General features: G+C 32.1%; 3 protein-coding genes, 1 long non-coding RNA gene and 3 other non-coding genes across 7 annotated transcripts; 4 read left to right on the top strand and 3 right to left on the bottom strand.

Moving 5' to 3' along the window:
* Positions 1-85: 85 nt before the first annotated feature.
* Positions 86-1551, top strand: LOC661412 (venom acid phosphatase Acph-1). The gene is made up of 6 exons (XM_967570.3): positions 86-246; positions 290-394; positions 443-865; positions 918-1041; positions 1087-1295; positions 1345-1551. The coding sequence occupies exons 1-6, from the start codon at positions 142-144 to the stop codon at positions 1495-1497; spliced, it is 1119 nt and encodes a 372-aa protein (XP_972663.2). The 5' UTR covers positions 86-141; the 3' UTR covers positions 1498-1551.
* A 42-nt stretch (positions 1552-1593) lies between these two features.
* Positions 1594-2997, bottom strand: LOC661455 (venom acid phosphatase Acph-1). Its single transcript, XM_967610.4, has 5 exons — positions 2847-2997; positions 2693-2797; positions 2218-2640; positions 1841-2173; positions 1594-1792 (listed from the first exon to the last, which is right to left on the bottom strand). Exons 1-5 carry the CDS (start codon positions 2988-2990, stop codon positions 1640-1642), a joined length of 1158 nt encoding a protein of 385 aa, XP_972703.3. The 5' UTR covers positions 2991-2997; the 3' UTR covers positions 1594-1639.
* Positions 2998-3296: 299 nt separating this feature from the next.
* LOC661496 (venom acid phosphatase Acph-1) lies at positions 3297-4767 on the top strand. Its single transcript, XM_967651.4, has 6 exons — positions 3297-3442; positions 3492-3596; positions 3643-4065; positions 4121-4244; positions 4299-4507; positions 4564-4767. Exons 1-6 carry the CDS (start codon positions 3332-3334, stop codon positions 4714-4716), a joined length of 1125 nt encoding a protein of 374 aa, XP_972744.1. The 5' UTR covers positions 3297-3331; the 3' UTR covers positions 4717-4767.
* A 967-nt stretch (positions 4768-5734) lies between these two features.
* Positions 5735-7472, bottom strand: LOC103312194 (uncharacterized). The gene is made up of 3 exons (XR_511329.3): positions 7341-7472; positions 6713-6931; positions 5735-6127 (listed from the first exon to the last, which is right to left on the bottom strand). It is a non-coding gene; the product is annotated as an uncharacterized LOC103312194 (long non-coding RNA).
* A 5-nt stretch (positions 7473-7477) lies between these two features.
* Positions 7478-11109, top strand: LOC103312195 (uncharacterized). The gene is made up of 2 exons (XR_010333927.1): positions 7478-9037; positions 9116-11109. It is a non-coding gene; the product is annotated as an uncharacterized LOC103312195 (transcript).
* A 611-nt stretch (positions 11110-11720) lies between these two features.
* On the bottom strand, positions 11721-17432 carry LOC107397438 (uncharacterized). The gene is made up of 8 exons (XR_001574521.2): positions 17085-17432; positions 16963-17040; positions 15002-16914; positions 13611-14956; positions 13501-13560; positions 12259-13453; positions 12142-12210; positions 11721-12092 (listed from the first exon to the last, which is right to left on the bottom strand). It is a non-coding gene; the product is annotated as an uncharacterized LOC107397438 (transcript).
* A 584-nt stretch (positions 17433-18016) lies between these two features.
* LOC107397433 (uncharacterized) lies at positions 18017-19451 on the top strand. Its single transcript, XR_010333818.1, has 3 exons — positions 18017-18947; positions 18997-19134; positions 19183-19451. It is a non-coding gene; the product is annotated as an uncharacterized LOC107397433 (transcript).
* Positions 19452-20475: the final 1024 nt, after the last annotated feature.

Genomic DNA, 20475 nt, shown 5'->3' with positions numbered 1-20475 from the left:
AACAACGTGTTGTTTCATCAAGTTCAAGTTTAAACATTTATGACGTGCGTTTGCCGATGCAGAAGCAATGCTACCGTCGAATGATTGATAAAATCTTAAGATAAAAATTTTCGCATTGTTTTCACTTAGTCAGCCAAAACCATGAAGTTGGTATTGTTTCTACTTGCGATTTTTACGGCCGCCTTACCTGCAAAAATTCCAGACTTTGCTCCTACAAGTTCAGACACTTTGGTTCTCCTACATGTGGTAAAACATTTCTTAGTCATTTTAAAATCTCACAAAAAATTAGCTATTCAGACATGGGAACCGAACGCCTGATAAATTCAGCCAGTTTCCAACTGATCCCCACATTAACGACACTTTTGAACCATTTGGTTACAGTCAATTGACCACCGTAAGTATTTTCATGCATTGGACAATCCAACAATTATTTATGCAATAGAAAGGAAAGAAAACCGAGTTTGGAATCGGGCAATACATTCGACAAACATACGGTGATTTCATCCCCGAACAGTATGGACCGGGCGTTGCTTACGCAATTTCCACCGACTTTAAAAGGACTAAAATGTCGCTTGAATTAGTCCTGGCAGGACTGTTTCCGCCACTTGAGTCGGACGTCTTCTCCCCTGGTTTAAACTGGCAGCCAGTGCCTTACGAAATTGACGACGGAATTGACCTAATACGAGTTCCCGCCATGTACTGTACGACCTACCTCCAGCAGTATTACAGATACATTTTGTCAAAAGAAGCCCAAGAAGTGTTGAAAAATTATCAAGGTCTTTACCAGCAAGTATCAAATTTCACGGGAAAAGATATTGCCTTACCTGAAGAAATTTTCGATATTTACGAAACACTCGAAAGTGAAGTATGATTAGATAAGCGTTGTGATCGTAATCACGTAATTGTATTTCAATTAGAAAGATTTTGGACTCGAGCTGCCTGCATGGACTTTGGATATTTTTCCAGAAGTTTTGGAAAAGGCGTCTTCAGTTTATATCGAATTTGCCACCGCGACAACTGGCTTAAAACGATTGTCCACAGGTTTAGTTACAATGTTTCGGACAGTTTGGTAAAATTAATTTTTAGGGCGTTTACTTAAAAAAATAATTGACGACAGTTTGGCCAAACGAGATGGGACTTTATCAGAAGATCGCAAGATTTTCTTGTACTCGGCACATGATTACAGTGTTGGAGTAATGTTAAGAGCCTTGGAGGTGTTCTACTCACACGTACCACCCTATGGAGCTACGATTTTCTTCGAAATTCACAACATTGATGGGACTTATGGCTTAAAGGTGTGGCAAATTTACGAAAATCAGCGCAATTCTAAAAAAATTATTTCAGCTATTCTACCAGGATTATAGCCAGGAAACACCCAGACTGCTTACTATACCTGGCTGTTCAAGTTTTTGCGATCTTGACAAAGTGGTAGAGCTGATGTCTGAGAATTTTCCGACTGAAGCCGACGTCTGCAATTACTCGGGAGAGCTTCTGTAAATAAAAACCGCAATGGGCTCACACTTAATACAATAAAAATATTTAAAAAAATAATCTAGTGTTATTATTTTCCCTATAATTGAAATAAAACAACGGTTTTTGCATTATCCAAATCTTTATTAAGTGATATAACAATTTATTTTTACATCACTTCACCTCCTGGAGAACACACATCCTCCTCCCCCGGTAAATTTTCTTGCATCAACTCGTACAGTTGACCAAGCTCACAAAAGCTGGAACAGCCGGGAATGGTCAAAAGTGTGGGGGCACCTTTAGTGTAATCCTGGTAGTACAGCTATAAACCAGAAAATTAAATTTTGCCAATTTTTAATCACTCTGTTACTTTTAACCCAAATTTGCCATTAATATCATGAATTTCGAAAAAAATGGTTGCCCCAAACGGTGGCACATGTCTGTGAAAAACATTCAAAGTTCTCAGCATGGTAGCAACGTTGTATTCATGTGCCGAGTACAGGAAAATCCTCCTTTCCTCCGGCAATGAACCGTTTTGCTTGGCCACGCTGTCTTGTATTATTTTTTTGAGCAAAAACCCAGCAGATAATTTTCTCAAGGTGGGATTTGCAGTGGCGACTTCGTAATCAACAGAAGCTGCTTCTTCCAAAATTTCGGGGTAAAGTCCTTCGGTCCATCCTGGCAACTTGAGGCCATAGTCTTCCTAACGAACAATAAAGAAAGAACAAAAGTTATTTTTTAACTTACTTCACTTTTGAGAGCGAAATAAATCCCAGCTACGTCTCTCGGAGTTCTTACGGTGAAACCAGCATTTTTGCTTAAGCCGTTGTATAAATTTTTGTACTCGGTCCGAATTTCTTGGCCTTCCTGTGACAATAAAAATTTGTAATATGCGTTCATATAATTGGCACAATAGGAGGAAGCAACGCCCAAAAAGCCTTGGCCGGGCTGTATGTTGAACGGAATTGGCTGCCACTCTAAAGTGGGCATAACCAACTCGCTTGGAAGCGGTGGAAAAAGTGAGGACAGGACTAACTGTAAGGACATTTTAGTCCTTTTAAAATTTGTCGAAACTGCGTAAACCACATCTGGAGTGTACTGTCTGGGGATAAAATCGCCATAAGTCTCTCGGAGATATTTCCCAATTCCATACTCTGTTTGTTTCCCTTTCTGTGATTAAAAATTATACAATTGACAAAAAAAAACTATAAAATAGACTTACAAGAGTCAATTGGCTGTAACCGAAAGGTGTGTATTGTTCCGTCTTGTAAGGGTCACTAGGATAGATGCTCATTTTATCAGGTGATCGATTACCATGTCGGAACAACTAAATTTTTGCCTAAATGCGAATTCTCGGTGATTTGGTTAAAACTTACCACATGGAGCAAAACTAAGTTGTCTTCCTTTTGCACTGTTGTTTCAGTCGAATTGGCTGAAGCAACAGCTGCAAGAGTGACAAATGCGGAAATGAAGAGTAAACTCATTTTGAGTAAAACTAGAGACAAAATTCGAGAGCACATCCTTTTATTGTGGCATAATTAATTCGTTAATATTACACAATATTTGCAAATAATCACAGTTTAAGTTGTTGGTAATGTGTTTTATTTTACAACATTTAATTCTGATAAACCGCCTAAACGTAGCCAAACATGCATTAAGCCAAAAGCTTTGAACAATAGCTTTAAGTATTTTTTGTTTGATAATTAATGCCGTAAGCTGCCCCGGTAATTAAATTGATACGAGCTGTAAACCGATAAACTTACTATTTGCAAATATAATTAGGCAAATAGCGTCATAAAGAGATTTTCAAAATTTCGCCTTATATACCCGTAGGAACTTGAGCCGTTTGTCAGTCTGTACCATGAACTTTGTTCGATTCTTCCTGTCTCTCGTGTTTTTTTCAGCTACGAGTTTGGCAAATCTGGCTGAACTTGTAGGGAAAAAACACGAGACTTTGGTGTTACTCCACGTGGTAAGTAATCATTTTAAGCGAAAAATTTTTGCGTAAAACAATCAATTAGTTGTTTAGACACGGTGACCGAACACCTGACAAAGCAAGTCTTTTCCCCAATGATCTCTACACTGAAGCAACTTACGAACCGTTCGGTTACAGCCAACTGACCACTGTATGTAATTTAATCCAAGTAGCGTTTGTCTAATTTAAAATTACAGAAAGGGAAAAAGACTGAATACAGTATTGGAAAATACTTGCGAAGGACTTATGCAGATTTCATTCCGGAGCAGTACAGCCCTGATGTTGTTTACGCCCTTTCCACAAACGTGAAAAGGACTAAAATGTCCCTACAGTTGGTCCTAGCGTCCCTTTTTCCGCCTCTTTGGGGCGAAACCTTCGAGCTAGGTTTAGGGTGGCAACCAGTACCATTTAATATCGAACAAGGAGGGAATTTAATCAGTGTAGCTAGTGGTTACTGCCCTAACTACATTAGCAAATATTACAGTTACGTTTTGTCCGATGAAGCCCAAAAAATTCTAGCCGTTTACACGGACCTATATGCCAAACTTAGCCGATATTCCGGAATGGACATCATAACACCAAAGGACGCAGCTAATATTTATTTCACCCTCAAATGTGAAGTGAGTTCTAGTGTAAATTTTTGAGTTAAGTTTTTATTTTCTGGATAATTATTAGGAGGATTTCGGGTTGAAATTGCCACAATGGGCATCAGAGGTTTACCCCCAAGTCTTGGAAGACGCTTCAGCTGTTGACTACGAATTGTCCACAGCTACCCCTGACCTTAAAAAATTATCTGCCGGTTAGTGCCTAATTTGTTAATTTTTTAAAGTCTGAATAAATTGAATTTTTGCAGGGTTTTTGCTGAGAAAAATCATACAGGATAGTTTGGCGAAGCAAAATGGGACTTTACCGGAAAAAAGAAAAATCTTTCTGTATTCTGCACATGAGTGGAATGTTGCAACCATGTTGAGGACTTTGGGTGTGTTTTACAGACATGTGCCTCCATTCGGGGCCACTGTGTTTTTCGAGATTCACAACATCGATGGAGAATTTGGTTTAAAGGTAATTGTGGTTTTAAATTAGATTAGGATGTTGTTACAAGTTGTTTTTGATTCTAGTTGTACTACCAGGACTACAAGCAAACGAATCCCAAACTGTTGGTAATTCCTGGTTGTACCAGCTTTTGTCCTCTTGACGAACTGATCAAGTTAATGGGTGATAACTTACCTGCTGAGGATGATGTGTGCAGCACTACGGAAGAACTTATGTAAATTTGATAGCTGTTGTGCATACAATAAGGGAATAAAGGAATAATACAAGAAGTTTTTTGTATTTTTATTTGCGACAATTTAAGACAAATATTTAAATGTTTAAAATAGTCACGAATAAACTTTTGTTAACTGTTTGTTACAATACAAAATTGGAATAAATTTTCAATCGTTACAAGTTTACTTAATTTCTGATTCCGATTTCATTTTTTTTTCAAACTGGTATATACCAAAAACTTTTGTAATGCAGATTATGGACGATTATATTGTTAATCTGCATACAAGAATAATTTAAACATGCAGCTCACTAAATACAATAATGTTACTCATTCGCATGACCTGGTGTTTAAAAGAAAAGATAAAATTATTCAACATATAATTTCTATTGCCTACAATACTGCAATTTCTTTTATTTTACAAATCATTTTGTACAGTTGCATAAAATAAGTACAATTTCATCGAGTCATTGCATAACGGCGACTTACCTTTGGCATATCATTTAGGATATAAACATTAAAGAATGATTAAAACAAATTCTTATCTTGTATGCCCAGATGACAAACAGCTTAGTCATTTTAGAATATGTATAATAAACTTACTTTGCACATTTGTTCTTAATAATTAAATTGTTGTGCAAAATGTGTAGGTTCGAATAATAATAATTATTATTAATTGGTACATAAAATAAAGTGTAAATTATACATAATACAATGAAAGTGACTTTTTTATGAGTAGACTTTCTAATATTAAATTTGCTGCCAATTTCCTATATCTTCCTATTTTCTTGGAAACATTTTATTAATAATACATATAATAATTATTGTTAGTAGAAGTTGGTATCTATAGTGTCTTTTTGTTTTTGAGTTAAACATAATCAAATGTTTTGTCGAAACTCTAGTCAGTTATCGAATGATGTTTACAAATGTGATTAATTAATACTTTCCAAGAGTTTCAGAATTTTTTTCAGGGAGAGCGTGGATGAGAGGAAGTGAAATCTATGCATAGAAATAAAAAACTCATAATAAATTATGGGAATATATTATTATTAACGAATACGTACAAACCAAATCTGTCGAGTAGAAAAGATGAATATAATTTAATGTTGCCTGTCGTATAGGATGCCATTTGTAACAAATATGAATGAATTTACGTAAAATGTACAAAATTATAGATACAGATTTGTATTAACAGCATTAGTACACATAGTTAAGAAAAAATAATAATCAAAAACTGTAGTGATTCTTTTCATCCCATGAAAAGAAATGGATTTTTATACATTTTGGTACATGCTATGGAGAAAAACTTCATTGGTTTGACTTGAAGAAAGATGCTAAATTTATAACAGGTTTTTCATAGTGTGGTGCAATTTTTTTGTGCCACGCCTTCTTGTGTTGTATTTGTCGTCACGTCAGTCCTATAGCATGTAATAAATCATTTGTTAGTATTACCATACAGCTTGTTAGGGAATGGTTGAGCAAAAATTTTACAGAAACTCTCAATTTGTGATTCATTTTTCACTCCAAAAAATTCAAATGCGCTGTTGAAATTTTATGTTAACAGCATAACATAGCATTATTAATAAAATTATAATTACTTAAAAACTGTTAGTGGTTTGTCTTAAGAAAGACGCTAAACTTACAGCAGTAGGTTTTTCACAATGTGGTATACACCTTTTTCTTCTATTTTGACCTTTCGCAAGTAGGAGATTATTATTACTATTATTATTATTATTATTATTATGTTCATAAAAGATCCCAAAATTTGATCAAAAAAATATTAACTATCACTGCGATAAATGTTGCGTTGTGTTCAATATAATGTTTTAAAAAATGGTTGTTCTTCAAGTATCTTGCACAGTTACCGGATAATTTTGTTACGGAAAGCTCATTTACTACAATATTATTTTTTTGGGGCTGCCGAAATATTTATAAATTATTTTATTATAAAATTTTCCTTATTATTTCATAATCAGTCTTTAATTGAATAAAAAAACACTTACTTTTTTGCCTGGTACTCTACGTAGTATTCACCAAGCCTTTGAAATAAATTGTCCATTCTAGATTGTCTTTCAGGACCTTTGAGATTTTCGACGCTTTCGAGATTATGGATTAGATCTTGAATAGTTTTATGCTGAGTTGTGTTTTCAAAGAAATCCAGAAATGCCTTTCGATTGGCAGAATCCATGAAAAAAGTTTTAATATCCATTTTTGACATAAACCTAAAGATTATATGAAATTTAATCAAGAGTGTTACATCAAGACCCAGTTGCATAAAAAACTAACCCATAACAAGCATTCTTTCAATAATCATCAAATTAAGGGCGATTAATTTTTCATACAACGAGGCCTAAAAAATGCGATAATTAAAGTTCTTGGCGTAACAGAATTTTAGTAAATAATTAAATTATTTAATATTGATTCATAAGAACATAAAAATTAGAAAAACATGAAACTAACGACCAGCCAACTATAAAAAATCAAAAAACACTTATACCTACTTAAAAATACTAATTCTATTAAAGAAAAAATAATGAGCACATCTGCAATTTTGTCAATGAAATAAATTTTTACATTTAGATTTTTGGCCTTAAATGTACATCAAAAAAACAATATAAAAATACTACTTACCGCGTTATAAGAGTGTGTTCTCACAAGACAATTTCACTGGTCTGAAAACCAAACTGATACCTAAGTCTTACATCTTTCTATATAAAGGTGCCATTGATGTTGCCCCTTCTGCAAAGCAGGTACTACTAGCAATTTGATACGAATATAAGCTTTAACCCATTTTCTCTAAGGTAACATTTACCTCATAGTCTTTTACCGGTATCTAATAAGAAACTGATCTGGAGTTTAAATCACACAATTCTATTGGTTCCGCTGGTTCTCCTTTAAAAATATGAAGTAGACATTTTGTTTTACAACCTCTATGCTAAAAAAGCTGGCCACCATTGCAAGTATGTACCTACTAATTGAAAATGAAATATGAAGTAAGTATTTAAAAAATCAAATTTTTTTATTTTGGAAATGACAAATATGAGAAATTAGCGACGATCGGATCAGATTCGAATTTTTGAATTTTTATGTCAAATATTTTCAAACAATTTTTGGAACTTAATTTTTGAAAATCGAAAATTTTACCAGATTGTTACATTGTTACATTGAGAATCTACTTTAATTTGGTGAGTACAGTTGCCTTGCCGTAGCATCGGACGATTTAAAAAAGATGCTCCAAATTGTAGCTATTTGTACATTTTTGCTGCAGTAACTGCATGTTTTAATGTCTAGCAAAACCAAGGCGAAATTAATTCGTGCTTCACAGCTATGAAGTAATTTTTGTCAAGGAGTCTTTATTGCCCCGTTTAATAAAGTTCTATAACCTTATAATTTGCACTGTTAAATGACAGTGATATTTTAAAAAACGACTGCATGCCAAATTTTATAAAAATTGGATAAATATTTTTAAAAATAAAAAATATAATCTTCTGAGTTTAACAATTTCAATTTATTTTTAATCTCTGATCCAGGTAAAGTTGTCCAGATTTTAACTTTTTCATTTGACCCAAGTATAGGCAAGTCATTTTTGGAGTCATAAATGAAAAGACATTTTTGTTTAATAGTAGTCAATACTAAAAATAACGAATGTCTCACTGAAACCAATAACCAATATTGCTTCAGTTTCTTAAAAAAATCTAACGACTTGTCTTAAGTTTTTTTCATAAATGTCCTGTTGAAAAATATAAATTTTAATGCAAATATGCTTTGTATAATTATTTTCTAATGGCCTCTGTAAGCAAAATCATAAATAATATTGACGTTTTTTATTTTTTTCTTGTTAGTATAAAAATATTTGTCTCAACCCAATAAATACAATGCCATTGCTGACACATATATATATATATTTCTGCGACCTAATGACCTGAACAAACTTCTTAAAAAAGGAAAAGTTACCGATATTTGGTGGTAAGTGCAAATTACATTCTTCTTCATTTTTGAATAAGTAGCCTGTTATTAGGTCCTAATTAGATAACTAGAATAATCTAAACTGATAGTGATAACGGTGGCAAATAAAAAAAGTTATCTAATCGATAGACTGATAGAATGCTATAATTTTTGTTATGTTTTAATGTTTTTAATGTTTTTAATCAATCGTATGCCGTATAAAAAAGGTTTTAGCAAAAATAAAGAACAGAAATAATAAAATTTCTGAGATTTCTGAGTTAAAATTATTATGTGTCACTATTATTTTGCACTATCAGTAAAAGTGGATTTAGATTTAATTACTGGTGACATCAATAACCGACTGACCAGGAACTAATAACAAGGCAAGTGTTGTTTAAATAGATTACCAATAAAAAAAGATTTGTTTAATTATGTATAGCTTTATTATAAGAGTATTTTAGGTTTAAAAAAAAAAACAGTGAGACATGGCAGATGACATTGAAATCAACAAACTCAAACTCAAGAAGTTGCTGGATGCCGAAAATGAAGAAGAATTTATTAAATGTATTAAAGATGATCCTTCCTTAATCAGTTGTGAAATACCAGGTCCACCAACAAGCGACCTAACGTTGCTACAGTATTGTTGTAGTAAGAATTTAATAGAAGCTGCTAGATTTCTCGTAAAACAAGGAGCGGATTTGACAAAAAATGCTGAGTATACCATGGCACCTTTACAAATAGCATGTTTTCATGGATGGCATAAATTGCTGAAAGCATTATTACAAGCAGAAAACGAGTCTGGCGAAGACTTTGAACTTATGGAAGGACCTTTTGACGAGAAAATGAAAAAAGCAGTGTGTAAAGCTATTATTAATTTTATTACAAATTACAAGAAGAACGACGATTATCAAAGTTGTCTTAAAATATTAAAAAAAATAGTTAAAGAGAAAAAAATCGATATCGAAAATTACATAGATGATCACGGCCGCAAAATTTCTTTCTACACCATGACTCTTGGTTTGTATGATCTATTATTTGAACTGTCCCTAAAGATACCATTTTATCCAATTGTTCCAAGTGAAGTGGAAAAATTTTTTGACTTATGCATTGACATAGATAATAGCTCATCTTATGAACCGAATATTACTTTCAAATATGACAATTTATGTACTGAAGAAAACTGTACATCAATTAGCGAAATGGACTATTTCCGAATTCTTATTTATGACGACAAATATAAAAATTTGTTGTTGCATCCATTGGTAATGTGTTTCTTACTTCTTAAGTGGCTTAAAATTAAATATCGTTTTTATATTCACTTTGCCATATACATTATTCAGATCGCAGTGTTTGTTACCCTCACATTCATAAATCCAACTTGTAACTATTTAACCAATTTGTTTAAAGTTGCTGCGATAATGATTAGTAGTGTTGATGTAACATATGGTGTAATAATGTGTTGGAAATTTTGTAAAACCCAGAAGGAATCTAAAAACTATTGGGTGATAATAAAAATGCATTTATATCACATATTGCTTCCTCTCGCAGTCATCATCTCTGTAATAATTTCCCTTATATACGAAAACAGCACTACAAAAAAACTTCTGTTTATTCCACTTTTAATTGCAGCTTTCAAGTTTATCTTATTATCTCGGGTAATCACAATTTATGGTGAATTATTTTTTGTTGTTTTGCGTAATTGTGTTAAAGTCTTAGTCCTGATGGTTCCTTTATTTGCTATAGTTTCCGGCATTTATTATTCAACATTTAACAGTTCACCTGAAAACAATAGTACGAACGATTTTGTGACGACACTGGTGACGGTATTTTACAATATGTTTGTTTTGCTTGTTGGAGAGTTGCAATTGGAACCGTCACAAGACGAACCACTTAATAGAACCATTTACATGGTTTTCATTTTACTCTTCACCATAGTTTGTGCAAACTTGTTAAATGCTTTAGTTATACACGACACAAATCTTTTAAAAAGGGATGCTTTAAATGTCAATCAAAGAGAAATAGCTCGGTACATCCATTTATATGAAATAGTCTTCAAGGGTTTTGATGAAACAAATTTTAAACAAATAAAAGGTCGTTTAAATAAAACTATACAAAATGGAAAACCTTCACAATATATTAAACTAAACCAAAACATAATTGAAAGTTTAAACACTTTAACAATAAAAACCAAAAACATTCCTACTTTTTACTGCGATATTGTTATACAGAATGTCGAGACTTTTACACACAAATGCAAAAAATGCACTATATAGAGTATTACAACCAAGAGATTTAATGCAGACTGTAATGAAAAAATTCGGATCAAAATCGTTTTGCTTTGTCGAATAGGATGTGAATCAAATGTACTTGCAATCACAGCTGTATCAAGTGTTTAATATGTAATATAATGTAGGATTTATTGAATTTATTTGACAATAAAAAATTTAAAGTTCAATTTTTTTATTTTCTGAAACCACAGCATTAAATCAAGTGTAAAAAATCTAATTATTTTAAAGATCTAATTACGTCTCTACTTTTTAGTTTTTACCCATCAAGACTTAGGCTAGTCAATGAGTATAACAGGTAAGTAACTGTATCATCTATAAGTGGTCAAGAGAGAATTTTTTAAAAAGACCGGATAGCGTGCAAGAGGTTGTAAGTTTAAATAAGATAACGAAAAAATAAAATAAAGTGTGACGAAAGCTTGACGAAAGAGTAGTGATTGATATGATTTATATTATTTTATTAAAAGTTATTTAGTATCTTATTATAACTCTTAAACGTAATAATAACTTCTTGTACACTACGCTTAGAAGGATGAAAAGGAAAAAGGGTTATGTATGTGTTTTTATAATAATGTACATACGAGAGCACCGTGAGAAATGTGTTCCATTAAATAAATATTTATCTAAATCACACGTCAGATAAAGAAAACATGAAGGTAAATGTGCAAAATTTATCGTGGTTTTATTGATATTATGAAGCATATTCGTATGTACTTGTAGGAGTAGTAAGCTGATAAAAAATCACAAGTTTCGGTAAAAGATTTATTTATTAAAAGTAATAAAATTATTAAGTAAATACAGAACAAAAGTCATTGCATTGTTACATTTTTCAGAAGCCAAGTTTTATGTGAAATCAATGTCTAATCCTTAACTGCAATACATTTAACATTTGTCGAATAATTTTGAACTATTGTAATTATAATATAATTGTTTGTGCTGTATATAAAATTACATTTTCTTTTTATTTCCAATTTCTCCAAATTGTATAAAATACATGACATAAGTGAAAATATTAGCTATCATCTGAAAAAAATTTGAGACAAATAAGTTACAACCTATAAAAACCCACCCAACAAACTAATTTGCAGTTTAAAGGAAATAGTCCACACACCATAAAATTTAATTTACTTGAGTTTAGACTATGTAAAGTCTCCTGTAAATTGTGAAACATACATTATTGTCATTGTTCTTACTAATCCTACCTGTTTATAAACACGTCGAGATAAATGCATATTTAAAACGTTTTCTATTTCGCTGCTTAATAACTGGTCCTAAAAAAATCTTGAAAAATTTAAAATTATCACAAGCCAAGAAAATACCTTGACTATGATTTTATCAATAAAATATATTGTCGTGAAATCGGAAATTGATATTAAAATTGTCCAAATTAACGAATAAAGAATTTTCAAGACAGAAATTTTAGTTTCACCACCAAAAATCATTCTCGTATGGTAGTATATTCCTGTCGTTGTCGTAAACAAATCAATTACAATTTTTATTAAAATGTAAAATTGAAACTCCCTTTTGATTAAAAAAACACATCTCTCAAAACATGAAACAGTTTCAGAATTTCTTTGATATTAATGTCTTTACTTGTCACTACACAGCACACAATCGCTTCATACTGCCTTCTCAAAATTATTAACAAAACGATTATAACCAGTTCAAAAAAGAAATGGTAACTCCAAGAAAGAAAATAAATAATTGTGTTTAATTTTTCATCCGGATTGTTGGTACAATCCAAAACACAACAAAAAATCGCCATTCCGGACTCAATCAAAAGAAGTTTTAAAATTTGTAATTTGACACTTCTATGGTAAGAAACCTTTGTTTTGGTCACTTTAGTAATAATTTCATCTAGGGTTGTAAACTTTGCAATTAGAAAACTGATTGCTTTTCGTTTATAGTGCGAAAACACAATAATGAAAATATTTTGGCTAAAAACCATCACCAACTCAAAAAGCGAAACGTCCACATGCAGCTCATTGTTGGCATCAAGGTACACAGTTTTAATGGAAAAAGCAAATAACAGCAAAAATGCTGTTATTCCGGTAAAATATATTCGGGACCGTCGGCTCACAAATAATTTGCTGTGTAAATTTAAACGATAGACAGGCAAAGCTGTGTATTTCCAAAACATAAATAGGACAGAAACGATATCAGAAATATTTTCAGACATGATGTCACAAGAACGAAACGAAACTTTTATTAATTACAAAAGCCGGCCTTTCTCTTGGGATTTAATTTTGTTAATAGCTCGGAATATTTAAATCGTTCATAAATAAAACGTTTATTATTAATAGAATATTTAAGTAACTAGTTTTTACTTTTGCTAAATTGCACCAAATAGATGACGTACGTTGCAATCGCTGTAACCATCTGAATCAAAATAATTGTAATAGATATCCAAACATTTGTCCTTACCCAAGTGATATAAAAGCAGCTCAGTGGAAACAAACCACAAACCATGATTTCCACTTTACTTACCAAAGTTTTAGTGCAGAAAAGAGTCCGCTAAAACAAACAGTCTGGAAAAAAAGATGAAACTTTACATCACTTACGTGTCTAAATGATTTGGTTTTGGGCAAGATATCGGTGATATTATTGCAAACTATTTGGTGCTAAAAATATAAAATTTAGAAACGTGGTTAAATTGATATTGTGTTCACACCTGGTCAAGAATTGCGTCAAAAATAAATACTTCTAAAAAATTTTCAATGGCTGCAAGGTTGGTCCACAAAAATGCTGCAACATTACTGAGTAACCAACTGTTCTTTTCCACCTTGTATGCCTGGACGGTGTAAAATACTCCCACCGATGTTATAATAACATCAGTTAGGAATTTTATCAACCATAACACTTCAAAGGCGTTTTTAATTGATGTAAAATGGTCACAGAGGTGGTCATATGTTTTCATAACAAGTGTTATTGTTCGAGAATTATGTAAATGTGTTTTATTTTTGATTTTTATTAAGTATTTATTGAATTCCACGTGTTGTTCTCTTAACACTAACTCATAGAAAGTTACAAGTAGCCATAAATGAAAGTGGAGACACCACGATACGTAGTATATTAACAAATTTAATTGTTCCTCCGGAAGATCAGAGCAATCACATATAGAAGCCAGAATTAGCAAACCGTATTTAATTATCACCACTGTCAGAAATTTTCTTCGAACTTTGGTGTAATAACTTTGTCTTGATTCTGTTAAAGTTAGAATCAAATTTTCGGAAATTTGTAGTTTTGTTAGCACTTCAACAATTTCTCGTCTCTTCCAATAACAGGCAATAAACATGCAGGAGTTTTGCACAAAAAATGTAAACATTTGAGTAAAACTGACGTTATCCTCAATCACCACGTATCCATCAGTGTTGAAGACATTTTCCAAACCAAGAAATAACAAAGCTGCGAACAGATTATTCCAGGAATGAAGGTTTTCAAGTTTGTGCTAACATATTGGCGTCTTGTGACATCGAATTTGTAAACTGGTAAAGCTGTGTACTTCCAGAGAGTTAATAACGGGGCCGCTATTTCGTTTAAGCCGTTTTTATGCCTCATTGTTTGAAGAGTAAATCGTTTTTCGACCTCTAGGTAAATAGGTTTAATGTCCATCCATTTACGTAATTGCCCAATGTTTATTATTCCTCTCTCCTCAAAAAAATCAATGGGAATTTTTAATTTAATAGATTGGATGCGAGTTGTTAATCAGTTGGTTTTATTTTGTTAAACTGAAGCGAATACACGACGTAAGTTGCAATAGCTGTAACCATCTGAATTACTGAATTGGAAATACTTGTCTTACTGCATTTATTCTCTCACCCAACTGATGTAAAAACAATTCAGTGGGAATAAGCCACAAATCGTAATTTGTACCTCATTTATAAAAGTGTTTACACAAAAAAGTGTCTTCTGGAAGATAAATATTTAAGACAAAATTTCGTAATGTGTGACTGGTATTACAGATTTTGTTCGTATGTTTGGTAAAAGTTCAATAATGTGGTCACAAACTGTGCTGTTCTGCAATCATAAATGAAGAACAAGTAAAATGTATTATGTTTTCACCTGTTGGAGGATTTTATCAACGATGACAATTTCTAAAAAGTTTTCCAACACAATTAGAATTGTCCAAACTAAGGTATACAAACAATAAAGGAGCAAATTGTCAACTTCGTCCATTACCACGAACATTTCGATGAGGTAAAAAACACCCAGCGATGTTCTAATAATGTCACTTACACATTTGATCAACCACAAAACTTCGAAGGCTTTTTCAATTAGCTCAAGTCGTTCGAGAAGCAGTTTATGTATTTTGATTATTTTTTTTATGTTGCATTGGACGTATTTCTTCTTCTTTATTTTTACCAAATGTCGGTTAAAATGAGAGAACTGTTCCGTCAGAACCAATAAATAGAAAAGAACGAGGAACCAGAAGTGAAAATGGAAACACCATGATACGTGATACACAAATGAATCTTCAGGGTGTTCTGGAAAGTTTAGACAATCCATGACGAAATTTAAAATTAGTAAACCATATTTAATAACAATTATCGCCAAAAACTTGCTTTTAATGTTCTTGTAGTATTTTCTCTTCCACTGGTTTAGTGTCAATTTTAGAATAACGTTCGCTGAAATTTGCAATTCGGGGAGAATTTTCACGATTTGTTTTCTCTTCTTGTAACAAATTATAAGCATACAAGAATTTTGCACGAAAAAAGTGAGTGATTCGATAAAATTAACACTGTCGTCTAGCAGTGCAAATTCAAACCTATTATCGTCAGAAATATTCAAACTATTAAAACAAAATAAAACGCTGCAAAGTGCTATTCCGAAGTAGAAAGTTTGCACATTTGTGCTGATAAAACCTGCTTTTATCTCAAATTTGTAAACGGGTAAGGATGTGTATTTCCACAAGGTAAATATTCGTGCAATAATTTCGTTTAAATTGTTTGGGTGTGACATGTTAAGTAAAAAAGCTTGTCATTTAATGATGAAAACTTCGACCATTATTTATTTTTATGTATTTTCAAGTGTTAAGTAATTACCTAACAGCTCAGTGTGTTGTAATTAAAACACATAAACCGATATGTAAAGCATGCAAGAGTTTTACAATTTTGTGAGTTTGCTTGCTTTGAAAATGTTGTTCGGTGTTATTATTATTGTTAATTATTTTGTGTAAGAGAAACATAATTGCAAAAATCACTAGTCCCATAGAAAAAGCTTGCACATTTGTGATAACACTGAGTGATAACTTATGTACACATTGGTGCAGTTATTTAACTTGGCTTTTCTATTTTAAGCAATAAACATAAATTGATGTTAACAACAGTTATTGCCCTTTTGTGACAAAAAGACAAAGCTTTGCTCTCTTATACTTAGCAGAGATCAGAGCTAATCATTTTTAAATCAAAATATGTTTTTCAATTATAGGTATCTTCTTGAATTTTACATCAATACAGTTATTGATTTATTGATTACATACAGCAAATTAATGATAAATATAGAAATTTAAAGTGTTTGCAATTGCGATAGTAATCATATCGACAATTTTGACGGTCTACCAGGAAAATTTGTATTTTTTTATCAAACAAGGAAAATTGTTTGTTTGAACTGTAGCTTAAAAAAATTATTAACAAATTTGATAATGTTTTCGCAATTTATTATTATGTAACTGCGATTTTTCAGATCATTTGAGAAAAAGTACAGTTGTAAATCGATGTTTTCCTACAAATGTATTACAAATATTGTAATTTGTACAATAAAATGAACAAGTTGGTTTCTAGATTTAAGCAATCCTCAAAATTGTAATAAATATATAACATACGTTCCCACTCCTCCCAACATCTGTTAAAATTTTGTTATTCAAAGCTACCAAATTTTTAACTCACCCATTGTACAACAGTACCATTTAATGGAAAAAATCCACACACCATAAAGCGTAAATTATTATTGTGGTGATACAAACTGTGAAGAATTTGCTAAAAATTGAAAGGAACAATAATCCCAAAAAATCACCAGTGAGTTACCGTTTTATACGGTAGAAATTTATTGGTACTGTTATGTCCTAAAATATCATTGACTATTTTTCGTTTAGTTAATTTATCCTAAAAGTTTGTACCATTATTGAGTTTTTTTTTTCATAACAAACCTGTTGTATTATGGTTTCGTAAATAATTGCAGTCGTGAAGTCTTCAGCTAAGGTGAGAATAAACCACATCGCTATGACTAAATACAACAAGTTACTTCTGTGTGTTTCGTTTGCAAGCACTTGGATAAAAAAAATACACCGGTAGCAGTCATACTTAGGTCCATTAGAGTTTTCATCAGAAGGTAATTCTGGAAAGCCTTCTGTGTCAGTGTGATGATCTTTCGTAAAAATATGTGCATTTCGATGATTTTTCCTGTTTTATTGGACTTTTTTCCTAAATAGAGATTAAAAATTTGATACTGCTCTCTTAAAATAATAAGGTACAAAGTTATAATCAACTGTGAATGAAACTGGAAGCACCAAGTTGAGTAATATACAAGAATATTTACTCTATCTTGAGGTCTGATACAACATTCCATTACAGTGCAAGTGATAAGCACCGAATATTTCGCAACAGCAATCAGTAAAATTGTGTTTCTAATTCTATTATAGTAGTTTATTTTCCCCCCTGTAAGGTTCTCTAAGAATTTTTCGCTAGATAATAATTCAAATGGAATATCCCCAATATCTTTCTTGTTTTTGTGACAGACGAGAATAATTCCAATATCGTAAAGGAAGCGTATACAAAGCTCGAACGATGGCGTGTCTAAATGCATTTTGCCTTCTTCGCTTATAAAAGACGTGCGACAATAAGGCCACATTATGCCCAAAAATATTAAAATTCCCAAGAAATACGTGTGCGACTTTACACCAACAAACTTTCTATCGTCGGAACCTGCAGATCCTTGCAGTTTGTAAATTGGTAACGAAGTGAACTTCCAAGCCACAAAAATTGGAGCAACAATATCGCAAATGTCTCTCGAATTTTCCATTGTAAATAATACAACGGAAAAGTTTCCATCAGCTGTATGCAAACATTATTCCAATGACGTATGTAAACAAGACATTAATTTAAGTGCCTAATAATACCGATTATTGAAAGTATAACTCGATATCCAAGTCATGTTAATTACCCCATTTGCTCGACTATTTTTTGTGTGTAAATGTTTTGGATTGACTTCGTTTTCAATTCGAGAAAATAAATTGTTCACACGTGGTAGAAAAGACAAGATTTTGAACATAGTTCTGCTGACAGTGGTATTTTTTGTGATAAGTTCAAAAATTAGTAGCTGTCACAGCAAGTTTGATAAATATGGAACTATTTCATCAAAAATTTCCCGAATTATGCGGTACATTTATCAGCTAGTATTGATTGGTACAATATGTACAAAACAAACGAGAATTGTGAAATTATTTAAGAAAATATTGCAATTGGAAAAGTTAGTTTTCAGTGTGACTTATAAACATTTTGACAGTGCTAAATTAACACGAAAATTGCGCTACTTTTTCATCACACACTGTATTAATACTACGATTCTGGTTGTTTTAAATTTTCCTCTAATTCATGTAGTTGGTGTCTCGCTTTTTGTCTGTTGTGTTCGATTTGTTGCCACTTCGGCAATACAAGTGGTTGCAGAAGGTTTAATGTTTTACTTTCTCAGTGCAAGTTCACACTTAATTGATCATTTAAACACCAATTGTACGGAAATACCAAAGCACAAAATGGTTAAATGTTACCAGATTTATTTCGAATTAAAAACGAAAATTGAGGAAATGGTTGGCTTTTATGCTTTCGTTAAAATCACGCATATTGTGATCGAGGTAGCAACCAATATTTATTCATTTCGTAAAGACATGCAAGACGATTACAGCACTCAAAAAAACATTGGTGATGTAGTCTTTGCGCTGAATGGCTATTGGATAGTGCAGACCATATTCCAAGTTATTTTACTAATTTATCCAATTACAGAGTTTTGCAGCAAAGTACGTCCCAACAATTTATAAATTTAAACTTATAGACACATTGTTGAAGGTGGCAAAAACGGTTGATTTATTTGAAGATAAGGCAAATGAAAATAATGTGAAAAGATTTCTCGTACAGGTCTACACGTTGCCTCAAAAATTTACAGCGCATGGTTTGTTTGTGCTTGATTGGTCGCTGCTCCATTTTGTAGGTAATTAATAAAGGTCACATTTTTAATAAAAAAAATATTTCTAGATGATTGGGTCGATTACCACGCATTTAGTTTACTTGATACAATTCAAGCAGACCTCAAGTTAAAACATTACTCGGCTATTGCTTGCTCGAAAATTTACATAACAAAACAATGTTCTAAGGTGAATTAGGTCATGTGTGCTTAGATTGGATTTTGGGATAATAGAGTTTCTGCAGTACAAATGCAATAGGACAAGCTCCTGTCACTTTGTATTAAACTTAGGAGCGATATCAGCAGTAAACTTGGCACGAATGCTATGTAATTTACAAAAATTTTCAGACGCAAATTAAATATTTTCGTTTAATTTTTTTTATAATTTAAGAGAAAAGTTGTCTAAGGATTCAACGCTAAAGTTTGAAGTTATGTTTCACCTTTACGTTCATCTCTTTTTCTCTCAAAACAAAAAGTACGTTTACAATTTGGCGCTTTTACGTACTTTTACCTTTTGTCGCATTATTTTCTTAGTTCTCTCAGTTTTATGCTCCGCTTTACGTTTATACGTCTATATGTTCTCCCAATCTCTTATTTTTGTTGTTTCACTTACCTTTTCTACAATTTTTTTTCTCAGAAAAATTGTTGCTCTGATCCGGGTTTGAACCCGCGACCTCCCCCGTTGTAAGTGGCGCTTATACCACTGGGCCACCGGGGCCCCAAGTACTGACCGTGTTTGGCAGGTATTTTAATACAAACTTTTTAAATAAATCAACATTACAAACTACATAATTGCAATAATTCACCTAAAACGCAGTTACATTCAGTTTAAAAGTCGGCGAATTAGCTCGAGAAAACATTTTCTTCCACATTTTTTCAATTTAATTTTCTAATTTTTCACCAGATTTCATCAAAAGATATAGCGCATATAAGTTGATTCTTCAATTTTAAAATTGTTTTGACCTTTTTTTGTGACTTTCAGCACGTTTTTGACCGAAAATGGACGTAATTTCTCCAAAAATCACCAAATTTGTGTATTTTCTAGTGAAAAATAGTAGACGTGCGCAAATCCTACTGGATTCGTAATGGCCATGATTTTTATTAACAATGTTTTTCGGGACTTTACTAAACAAACTCAGTTAACTAAAAATTTTTAGACATAAATTAAATATTTTCGTTTATTTTTTTTATAATTTAAGAAGTAAGTCATCTAGGGATTCAACTAAAATTTGAAGTTATGTTTCACCTTTGCGTTCATCTCTTTTTCTTTTAAAACAAAAGGTATTTTTCCTTTATTAGGATGTACTCTTCCGTTTATAATTTGGCGCCTTACGTACCTTTTGCCGCATTATTTTCTTATTTCT

The sequence above is a fragment of the Tribolium castaneum genome, chromosome 4 (assembly GCF_031307605.1).
Source record: "Tribolium castaneum strain GA2 chromosome 4, icTriCast1.1, whole genome shotgun sequence".
Classification (NCBI taxonomy): domain Eukaryota; kingdom Metazoa; phylum Arthropoda; class Insecta; order Coleoptera; family Tenebrionidae; genus Tribolium; species Tribolium castaneum.
The sequence above is the reverse complement of the archived record's forward strand: the minus strand, read 5'-3'. Positions and strand labels throughout refer to the sequence as shown.